Source organism: Trichomonas vaginalis, chromosome III, assembly GCF_026262505.1.
Source record: "Trichomonas vaginalis G3 chromosome III, whole genome shotgun sequence".
Classification (NCBI taxonomy): Eukaryota; Parabasalia; order Trichomonadida; family Trichomonadidae; genus Trichomonas; species Trichomonas vaginalis.
This window is the reverse complement of record NC_067205.1, coordinates 17030733-17042840: the sequence shown is the minus strand read 5'-3', so window position 1 is coordinate 17042840 and position 12108 is coordinate 17030733. Positions and strand designations below refer to the sequence as shown.

General features: G+C 30.0%; 2 protein-coding genes and 2 pseudogenes across 4 annotated transcripts, besides 1 other annotated feature; all 4 read left to right on the top strand.

Moving 5' to 3' along the window:
- Positions 1-3203: 3203 nt before the first annotated feature.
- Positions 3204-12108: part of a mobile genetic element that runs on past the window's edge.
- Positions 4797-5563, top strand: TVAGG3_0716720 (annotated as a pseudogene). Its single transcript has one exon. A coding segment is annotated over exon 1 (767 nt).
- Positions 7781-8832, top strand: TVAGG3_0716710 (annotated as a pseudogene). The gene has a single exon. A coding segment is annotated over exon 1 (1052 nt).
- TVAGG3_0716700 (uncharacterized protein) lies at positions 9249-9914 on the top strand (the record flags this gene model as incomplete). The annotated part of the gene is made up of 1 exon (XM_051243978.1): positions 9249-9914. The coding sequence occupies one exon, from the start codon at positions 9249-9251 to the stop codon at positions 9912-9914; it is 666 nt and encodes a 221-aa protein (XP_051090565.1).
- On the top strand, positions 10296-12093 carry TVAGG3_0716690 (uncharacterized protein; the record flags this gene model as incomplete). The annotated part of the gene is made up of 1 exon (XM_051243977.1): positions 10296-12093. A coding segment is annotated over one exon (1798 nt), but the record flags the coding sequence as incomplete, so codon positions are not given.

The following is a 12108-nucleotide window of genomic DNA, read 5'->3' as shown; positions in this document are numbered from 1 at the left end:
ATTAACATATGTACCAGCATCAAATTGAGATAATGACTGCCCTTTATATTTTATATAAAAAGTTCCGAGGGTTCCATATCCGGTTGGTTTTACCACTTCAATGTTCGCCTCACACGTGAGGGCAAGAAGGTTCCAAATCATTTGATTTGTTGAATTGAATTTTATTTTCATCGTTTTTCATAATAATATTTATCATTCTTTAATAAAACATTTTATTTCAAACCCGACTAAATTTGAAAAGTACGGGATTACAGAATATTTTGAATTAATTCATAGAATTATATTTCAGCGTTTCAATCAAGCATTCAAATTATGTATTTCATCAATTTCATCAATTGAGATATGTTACAAACCAATAGTACATTAATTTTACTCGATTTACAGCCACTTAAAAAAATTCATTTTGGAGTAGTATATATGACGGGTTGTGTGACTTTTTTTGTAAACGTAAGAATTCATACAATATTGAACGATTTTGTATCATTTTTTTAACATATGAAGTAAAAAAATGTATGATTCTTACGGTTTTTATTCTTACATAAATGACCCAACAAGTAAAACCAGATAAAATAGATTATCGAATTTTAGAGGATGGTGTTCCTGTTTATATTCAAAGATTTAAAGGGAAGCAATATTATAGAATTGTTAATCCTGAATACATAAAACATTTATTTAAAAAGGAAGACTGTGAATTATTAAACGTTAATGAATATGAAACCAATAAATCAAAACTGAGATATAAATATATTGGAAGTGATGAAAGGTGCAAAGATAAAGATAAAGTTTATACAGTTTCATATAATGAATGGAAAACCAATAAGATAAGAAAACATTTAGGAGATTATGGTAAAAGTTCTGAATTCTTTAAATCTAGTATGTATGAGAGAGTAAAAGAAATTAGAAATAATTATTTTCATTAAAAAATTAACATTAATTTTAAAATAATTTATTTTTTATCTTTTATAAAAGAAGCTATATATAGATGATGTCAGATATTCCGCGATTAATTAAACATTGTTTAAATCCTGAATGGAATCAATGGAGTCATAATCAAAGACCTCATAAACGAGTAAAAGATTCACTACCATAATGAAATAAACACATTAAAAAATAAACTTTAAAAATTCATGTCTCAGAATCAACATAGAACTTTAAGAAACTAATGATTATTTGAATTTATGAAATCAATTATTTGATTCATTCTTTCTTCAATCTCTTCTATTCTTTTTGTTAAATCATCAATTTTCATTAATGAGGTGATTCTTGATTGAGGAATAGATTTTAAACTAACCACTCCTTTTATTTTTGAAATTTTGAATCCATCAACTTTAAACATTTTATTCAATTTACACGTTGTCAATTCTTCAAATAATTTTTTATTGTTAGCATAATAGTCATTAAATTCTTCAACAGATGAAAAATTTTTTATTTCAGTAATTGGTTTAACAACGTTTATTTTTTGTTGAACATCTTCACTTTCATTTATTTCTTCCTCCTCTGTTTCATTTATTTTTAAAATTGGTTTCATTTATCATTAAATAAAAATTAGAATATAAGTGATGAAATATATTTTTAATTAATATTAAATCAGAAATGGCGGCAGGATTCTTTAAAAAATTATGGGATGGAATTAAGAAAGCTGCGGGTTGGGTTCATAAAAATATTATTAAACCCGTTGCAAACTTTTTGGCACCAGTAGCGAAAACGGCAGGAACTATCATAGGTGGAGTATTAGGTACTAAAGCAGGTAATCCGGTGATGGGAGCACAAGCAGGTAACGCAGTTGGTAGAATTGCTGAAGGAATACTTAATAAAATAGGAGGTAGATAGTGGAAAAAATAAATAAATATTATTTTTATCTTAGTATCGGTTGTAGTCTTTGATAAACTTTTTCTCCTTTATTTAAAATTTCTCTTATTGGGGCAGCTTTTGGTGTTATTGATTCAGCAACGTCACTAATTGCTTCTTTATTCTTAAATATCCAATTTGCTCCCTTCTTCATGTTTCCCAAACTTTACTCGCTCCTCTTTTTACTCTATCCCACAGTTTCTTAAATATACCTGCAGCCATAGTTGATTATTTCATTAAAATTAAAAATTCATTTTCATCTTTTAATTTTGATTTTTTATTTATTAATAAATGACGACTAACTACTTAGTGCCAAACACTAAACCGATTAATGGAAATGTGTTTCATTCATTCGAAAAGATAAATGAAATATTCGCAAAGAATGACGGTAGAAGATATTATAGAGAACTTGAAAGTTCATGCTATGACTCTGATACTCCATATTTTGATGATAAACAAACTCATTTAAGAATTACAAATCCGGCTCATGATGTGAACCAATTAGGTGACACATATATTAAACGCAAGTTAAAGCAACTCTAGTTTCAAATAAAGCTTTCACATGTGATGCCGCTTTTAAATGCATGCGTTTATTCGTTGGTTACAAATCATCAAATCAAAGCTTTAAACAATTAGAAGTAGAAACCGAAAGAGGTGATGCCGGTTATCTTCAGATGGATTGCGCCCGTGAATCTTTCGCATTTGCAACATATAAACCAAAATCAGAAAGGAAAGTTAAAAAGTTTGTTCATTCGTTATATAATAATGTTCAAAAATATGATAACTCAGTATGTGGTAAATATATTGACCCTTCAGAAGTTTTCAAGAACGCAAATGAAGAAGTTGATGTCACTTTTGATATGATTATTCCGGTAAATGATTTGTTAGCATTTCAGGCGTTCGATGATTATCCTAAATCATTTGGTGATATCATTCTTAAATATTATGTTTTCAGGGATACTTTAGTATTTTGTCAGGTTGACCCGTTAAGAGTTGCTGATTTACAAAATTACGTTTATGAAAAGATAACTGATGAAAATTATGAAAAGATTATGAATCATGTTTATAAATATGATCGCAAATTCCAACAAATCGGACTTCCTGCCAAATTAATTACAAGCTTAGCCGCTACATCTGCTGACGCAACAGTTGATGACGTTATTATTTCATGCACAAAGATGGAAGTTTTAGAGGATAAATGCATTACACCAGGATACGGTTTAATTGAAGAATCAGTTAAAGCAATACCACGTTTATTCAGTAAGGAAGATCCATTCATGATTCCAGCTCAACATATTGACGTTCGTTCACTAAATGGAGGTTGCATCACTCCTGAAGGTATTAGCTCAGATTTCTCATACGCTCTTCATAATGTTACAGATGTTGTGTTAACATTTCCGAAGAATGCAATGCAAAGAACAGTTTTAGAAAATCCAATGCTTCGAGGTCTTCAGGTCACTATAGATTCCAGAAACTTCCCCGATCAAGCGATGACCACAGTGGGTGACATATTCTTTACACGTATGCTTCAAGCTTCTGATTTAGATGGAGTGAATGAATGCACGAAGAATACGAGGACTCATTAACTAGACCACTGAATGATGATAATGGCACGCCATTAGCTAGAACATGGAAAGACCAAACTTCATTCTTATGCACTATTCCAGTTCAACGTGATGGAGCGGGTATATTCTTTGATGGATTAGAAACTTTCAACTCACAAGTTACAGTACAAGTGAAAGCTTATCCAATCATTCAGGGTGTAAATGACACTTACTGTTCAAAGGTGACAAATCCTCCTCAGGTTTGGTTTACTAGGACTACGTATTGGACATGGACACCGGATGAAGGTTTGAAATATCATCCAACAGGTACACCACCACAGTATAGAAGTTCATATGATGAAATATTGATGAATAGAAATGTTTAAAATTATAAATTTATTTTTGATTAAATGGATTTAAATTCATCCACCTCTTATGAAGAATTAACAGATGTATATAATACATACATAGATGATATGATTAATGAAGCATTGAGTGATAATAGAAATGCTCTATCTAAGGAAAAATTAATGAAAATTCCATATTCTGAATGTTACTTAAATTCAATCACTGCAGCAATTGGTAAACAAAATAAAGGTAAAACATTAACGATATTAAAACAAATTATCATTATTGCTAACACTTCACCCTATTCACACGTGTTAATTTATATCAACCGTTCAGGTTCACCTTCAGATGATACATTTGAATCTTTAAAGCATTTAATCAAAATTCCAATTATTTATTTATCACAAGAAGAAGCAGAAGATTATTTAAAAAACTTTTTAATGTATAAAGAATTATATAATACAATCAAGAAGCAAGGATTAGAGGATAAAATTATTGATAAACAAGGGATGAATTATTTGAAACACTTTCTATTTCAAATTTTGATAAAGAATTTTTGCATTCACTCATTTTTCTAGATGATGCGTGAAATCAAAACTAATAACAAATGAGAAATCATATTTTAATCATTATTAACTCAATGTCGACACATTCAGTGTTCATTCTTTATGGCTGTTCAATATTTCAAAGCATTAAGCACAAACATTAAATCAAATCTGTCACCTTTTCATTTTCAGTGGTTTTAGTCGTCAACAGTTGAACGTTATGCTTTATCAAGTGAATTTACCAATGAGCATTAATGAACTTTACACACAATATCAACAATTAGGAGAACATGGAAAAATAATAGTTGATTTAAATAAAGGGGTGTTAAATTTGATTAACTTTTTATAATTAATTTTTATTTTTTATTTATAATTAAACATGACAGAAATAGCAAATCTTCTACAGGTTCCATTAAAACAAGGGACAAACAAAAAGGGTGCATATAATAGAACTATGAAAGTTCCAGACGGAATGAAAGAATTAGTCCACATTGTTGCGGTCTTCAAAAGGATGTTAAACAAATGAGAAACGTTTTAACATTACCAGAAGCTCAAGCATATGCCAAACGTCATGGTCCAAATTGGGAAGCACACGAAGCAGACATTACGGGTCCAAATGGAAAACCTGATGGTATAAATGAAGTTTTCGTTACTGATGGTCAAGGTAATATTAAAGTCATAAATGGGTATAAATTAACAATGACGGATTATCCTAAACGTAAAGCATATAATGAATGTTATCCTATGCAATTTGATGAAAATGGAAAAGCTGTTAAACAATACATTGGAGAAGGTGAAAATGGTCCAATTAATTCATACCGTTATAATCCATATTCTTATTTCAATGAAGAATTAAATGCTATTGAAGAGGGACCGGATGGATTACCACGATATGTTAATCAGTTTGATGGTCAATATGCAAATATTAGACCTGAAATTCCAGCTAAGAAATTCTTTAAAGTTGCTTTATTCGATCCAGTGTTCAATGAACAGAAAGAAGCAATGAAAGCAGAATTTAAACCAATTCAAGTGGCAAGAATTTCTTCATCTTCACTTTCAGAAGCGTTCAAGGAATTGATAAAGAAACCACTTTATTCTCAACAAGGTTATAACTTTGATTTAATTAAAGAAAGTGATAGACGTAAATTAGAAAAATCAGATGGTTTTAAGAATGCATGTAATGAAATGATTAAAGATATTGTAAATAATAAAATAAGACTGGAAGAAACTCAAAGCAATATCAATAACATAATTGGTGCAGTTACAAAGAAAGTATAAGCAAACAATGATGAACCTTGGGATATTACCGTAACAACTAAATAAAACTTTAAATATATTTTTCTTTTTTTTATTCAATTATAAATGAGAAGACGTTTCACAAGTCAAAAGAACACAAACGCAAAAGCAGAGATTACGGTTGGTTATAACGTAAATGATGATAAATCACGAATTATTCAAAATGTTAAAGTTAATGTTAGCCCGAATTAACAAGGTCAGCAACTCAACCAAATTTATTAACTCGTGACTTACCGAAAAAGGAGGAGCAAAATAAAGAAGATGGAGACCCAATCATTTTATCTGAACCTGGTAAAGAACCTGTTGAAATTCCCACTTATCCAACATACCCCCCACCTCTTTCATCAAACATCGAGAACCCAGGAATCTACGATTCCAGTCGCAATGCGCCATATAAAATAGACATTAATTCAGAATTAATGAAAATTTACCGTGATATAATAATTAATAATTATGATTCAATAATAAATTTAATTGACCAATTGGTTTAATTATTTTACCTTATGAATCATTAATTCACATTATCGCCATTCTTTGTGATGTTCAAGATTCAGACGTTAAGATTCAATTTTTCATAGATGATGAGGTTTCATGCTGCGGAACAGTTGCAAAAATAAATCCTATAAAGGATATTAGCACAATTAAGATATCAAAGAACGGAACAACAACTGAACTTCATTTAACATATAATGATATTTATAATAAAATAGTTGATGAATATAAAATATCACTTGAAAAATTCTTTGTTAAGCTATTTAATATTCAAGCATTAACATTATCGAATAATAATCCTTTGAATCATAATCAATAATAATTGACCTTTCACCAGTTTCTATCGTTTGTTTTATTTCTTTTTGTTCCCCACTATCGGATCGGTCATTGTAATTGTTTTTGTTATAGTATCAGCTTTATCTTTAACTTCAATCTTTTTTCCATCAGGATATTTAAACCAAAATTCCAAAAATTCGATATTGTCAATCTGTTCATATTTTAATCTATCAATTACATTTTTAATACCATCTGAAAATCTTATGAAATGGTCATTATATGGGTTTGATTGAACTAAATTTGAATGAAGTGAAATATAACCTGTTGATGAATATGACATTGACTCATATTTTCTGAAAACACTAAAATTTATAACATGAATGAATTTCTTATTCGTTGAATTTATGAATTCTTGAGGTAATCTTATTCTAGTTTTATTTATCACTGGAAAATAACGCTTTACCATATTTTTAATCGTAATAAAAATGTCAATTATCAATATTATTTCGAATAATAGCTGTGAATTAAATTTAACAGTTAGCGGAATTTATAATGTTACTCTCGTTTCTGTGAGTGGTAAATTTAATCCCATTCTTTTAGACCCTTCAGATTATATATCATTTATTAAAGATGACCATGAAAAAACGTATGATATGTATATAAATAATGTGATAGCGAAATGGGATATTAACACGATTTTAAGTTATTTAAATGAATCATTTATCATATGGTATGAAGAAAATTTTAAATCAAAACCCGATAAACTTTTTGAACTTGATGAAATAAATAACCTTATTAAATTTCCGCTGAAAATTAAATTTTGTACTCCTCATCTTCGTTCATTGTTGGGGATATTAAATTTTGAAAAAGATGTTGGGGATGTTTTGTATTCTGACACTGGTTCCAATTTCATTTTAATCAAATGTGATAAAGTTAATACCCCAATGAGATTTTCACATCAAACATTAGACCCTAACTCTTACCCATCAATACAAAACATTTTATCCATCAACTTAAACACATTTTCTTTATCATATCCGTTTCAATTATCCGGGAATTCATTTATTCTTCATTCAAAAGATTTATCAAATATTAAATTTAGATAACTGACCTATTTGATTGTGATTTAGAATTCATGAATGAAATATTATGGCAATTTCAAATAGAAAAAATAGGTGATGAGATAACAGATTAAATATTTATTTTTAAATCATAATAAATGATTAAACAACAGCAACCACAGCAACTTAAGGCACAAAGCACCCAGGTCCCTCAGACCATTACATACGCCATATATGCATATAATTCAAAGACGGCAGAACAAACGCAAAGGTTGAAATATGGAGATTTGGAGATAGTATTGAAAAATGACCATTTCGAATTCGTTTGCAAGGTGGTGCAGTGATATCAAATATAAAAGAAATTTTATTTATGAATTCAAAAATTAAAGGAATAACGGATGATATAACATCAATTCCACCAGAAGAAAAAGATATTACGCATTAAATGCATTTTCTAAAGTTTTGAAGATTGGAAGATTTAATTTAAATGAGGAATTCATAGAGGGTTTCCTAAATGACATAATGAAGAAAGCAGATAAGGAATATGTGGATAGTGAGTTAATGAAGAAGGTGGATAAGGAATATGTGGATGAAAAAGATAATGAAATTAAAGAAATGGTTGAATGGTATCATGAATGGACATCAAAGATTTTAAAAACTAAAGCTGATACAGGATGGGTTTCAGGATGTTTAGACCTTAAAGCGGATAAGGAATATGTTAACGATGAGTTAAATAAGAAAGCAGATAAGGAATATGTGGATAGTGAGTTAATGAAGAAGGTGGATAAGGAATATGTGGATGAAAAAGATAATGAAATTAAAGAAATGGTTGAATGGTATCATGAATGGACATCAAAGATTTTAAAAACTAAAGCTGATACAGGATGGGTTTCAGGATGTTTAGACCTTAAAGCGGATAAAACATATGTTGATGAAAATTATGCAAAGAAGTCGGAAGTAAATGATGTGATTACAAGCATGAAAAATGAAATACTTCAAACATTATATCCTGTTGGTTCTATTTATACGTCAATGAACTCAACAAATCCCGCAACAGTTTTAGGTTTTGGTGAATGGAAGCAGATTGTAGATAAATTCTTATACTGTGCTAGATATTCAAAGACGGCAGGAGGTTCGAAGAAAATTAAAGAAGCAAACCTTCCACCGCACACTCATACGGGAACTACAAACTTTTCTGGCGACCATAGCCACTCATTAAGAGACCACCCATTATACAACTCAGACTATGAAGCCGGTTATGATGTTTTATCTCCAGATTATAACCATTCAACAAAAAAGACTTTTCGACAAACTGAACCAGGAGGAAATCATGTCCATACTTTCACAACAAATCCAACAGGCTTGGGTAAAGATTATATGCCACCATTTATGACTATATTCGTATGGTATAGAGTTTATTGAATGAACTAAATATATTTTATGTCTGTAATTAATTAGGTAATGAAGTAATGGATGAACTGCAGAAATATATTTTATCGTTAATGTTTACGTTAATGGTTTCAGGTCATTCAATAATTAATTATTTTTGAAGAACTGAGGGTGTCACCAGGTCACCATGTGTCACCAGGTTAATTAACTTCTCTGAAAAAATGAGACAACATGACATTTTGACAACAGTCCAGGAAATATATTTTATCGTGAATGTTTACGTTAATGTTTACGTTAATGGTTTCAGGTTATTCAATAATTAATTAACTTCTCTGAAAAAATGAGACAACATGACATTTTGACAACATTTACGAAAATTTGATGCAGTCCAAAAATAAAGTTAGTTTTAAAATTATTTTTATTTTTTTATTTTGTATGTAAGAACAGAAATGTCAGTCGAAGCAAAAACATTCACGAACAAATCTAATGGCGAAACATTCACAAAAGGCACTTATAATGGTATTGAAGTCTTACGTAGAGACAAGGATGGTTACATTAATGCAACAAAGATGGCAAGAGAAGTGGGAAGGTTAAACCATTTAAACAGATTTCTCAATAGTACTAAAATGCAGGAAATTCTTGAGTTTTGGATGAACGAATGCGGTCAAGCCAAAAGTGGCTCAACCTCAAAACAAGCATTTTATGAGCTTACTAAGGGTGTTATAAATGAATTCAAAGGTATTTACATACATCCTGACCTCGTTCATTTTGTTGCTGAGTGGTGCTCAGTAAAGTATGCATTTTATGTCAAAGATATTATGGACTCCATAGACAAGAAAGTTCATGAGAAATTAGATGAAGAAGAACTCGAAGATACAGTAGAGAATGCTAAACATTTGTTTGAAGAAGAAGTTAGAAAAATGTGCGAAAAACAATTAGAACATGAACGTGAGATATGTTATGGTTATAAAGATTCTTCATACGAACTAGACCAATGGGAACAAGAAGATTTAAAGAGAGAATTTAGAGAATATGAACTCACTAAGATAGCATTTGAAGCTGCAGAAAAGAAGTTAAAAGTTTGGGGACGTTTTGTACAAAAATATTGTGAGTAAATGAATCATTTATTTTTATCATAAACAACCAAAAATATATGTTTACGTTAATGGTTACGTTAATGGTTTCAGGTCATTCAATAATTAATTATTTTTGAAGAACTGAGGGTGTCACCAGGTCACCATGTGTCACCAGGTCATTTAACTTCTCTGAAAAAATGAGACAACATGACATTTTGACAACAACACTGGAGGAAGGCAGTTATGAATTATTTTTGAAGAACTGAAGGTGTCACCAGGTCACCATGTGTCACCAGGTCATTTAACTTCTCTGAAAAAATGTGACAACATGACATTTTGACAACATTTACGAAAATTTGATGCAGCCCAAAAATAAAGTTAGTTTTAAAATTATTTTTATTTTTTTTTATTCCTATATAAATGACAGCAACAAACAACAACAACAACAACTATATCGTTTCTGATGAACAAGTTATTGATTCATTAGCTGAGGAATTAGTTGTGGCAGAAACTAAAACCCTCAACGAAAGAATTGGTGAAAACAAGATTGATTTACATAACTACCTCAAACATGATGGAGGAAGAGGAAGGAAAACTGGTACAGCTTTATTAGTAAATAAAATTTCAAATTTAACGATTATAGATGTTGATATCAATAAATCATACAATGATGAACTTAAAGAAACAGTTAGAAAAGACATTTTATCAAAACTTTCGGATAAAGATGTTATCGTTAAAACCGCTTCAGGAGGTCTTCACATTTATTGCAACACTAATTTCTTCTATGCAGTTTCGAACAGAATGATTAAATGTTATTCCTGCAATGATTATGATATTGACATAATGACTTCTATTGATGATTCAAAGCGTTCATTAGTGGTTATGGCTGAATCAAGAGTTCGCAAGAATGCAACAGAACCAATCAATACATACTCATTCATTCGTGGAAGTTATGATTCAACATTAACCAGAACAGTAAACGATATATTAAATGATTTGAATATTAAGGTAAGAGTTGAACAGAAGAACGAAGAAATAAAGAGTATAATGAATGAAAACAAAGATGTAAACATTGACGATAAACTTGCCCAGAGCATAGTTGATGGCATCTGTGATTTTGAAGTACATAATGACGGTGGAAACATGAATTTAGAAAAAGAAGTTACATTATTCACACTGTTTCAAGCAATTAATTCGTTACCTAATCATTTAATTAATGAAGCATACGATAACGTTTATAACTTCTGCAGTTTAACAGAAAATGCAAAAAGTAATTTTGAAAAAGCACGTAGTAGATATGCACATTTAATGACTTCTCCATTTGTTTTGGTGAAGATTCTAAAACTTTATCAAAAGGAATATTATGATGAATATGTTTTACCTTTATTACGTAAGCCAAAAATAACATTTGATATCAAACTTGATGACTCGTTTTTGATAACAGATATTAGACGCAAGGCTGAAAATCATCAGTATAAAAACAGTTCTGAAGTAATTGAGGATTTATCACGTGTAATCCGTTTTGTAGATTGTGGAAATAAATACTTCATTCAGAAAGATTACAACATACACGACAAAATGAATCAAATATCATTCGTTCTTCAATCAAACATGAAAGAGTCACTCAAAATGATTAAATTATTTAAAGAAGAAGGTAAAACCATAACAGCATGGGATGTACTACTAAATCAATTGTCTTCATTAACCGTTAAGGGTGTTTGCTTTAAATCTGATTCTCCAGATGTTTTCTCAACGTTTCAGGGTTATAAATACAACATTCTTGAAAAGCCTGATTACTCAAAAATTGAGATGTTTATGAATTTCATTAAAGAAGCCATTTGTGATAATAACGATGAAGTATATAAATACCTTCTCGGCTGGATTGCATCAATGATTCAACATCCTGGAATCAAGAATGAAACAGCAATTATTTTGAAAGGACTTCAGGGAACAGGTAAAAACAGATTTACAGACATTATTTCTGAACTTCTCGCTGGTTATTCATGTAAAAACATTACTGAAATAAGTGAGCTAACGGGTAATTTCAACTCAGTAGTTGAAAATAAAATGTTTCTTGTACTTAATGAACTCAAGAATGTAGGTGAAGACAGACTCGCAAACTTCAACGCTTTGAAATCAATTATAACGGATAATGAGATTAGAATTAATGAAAAGAATCAACCCAGAAGAACTGCTCAGAATGTTGCAAACTTCATTTTCGTAACTAATAACG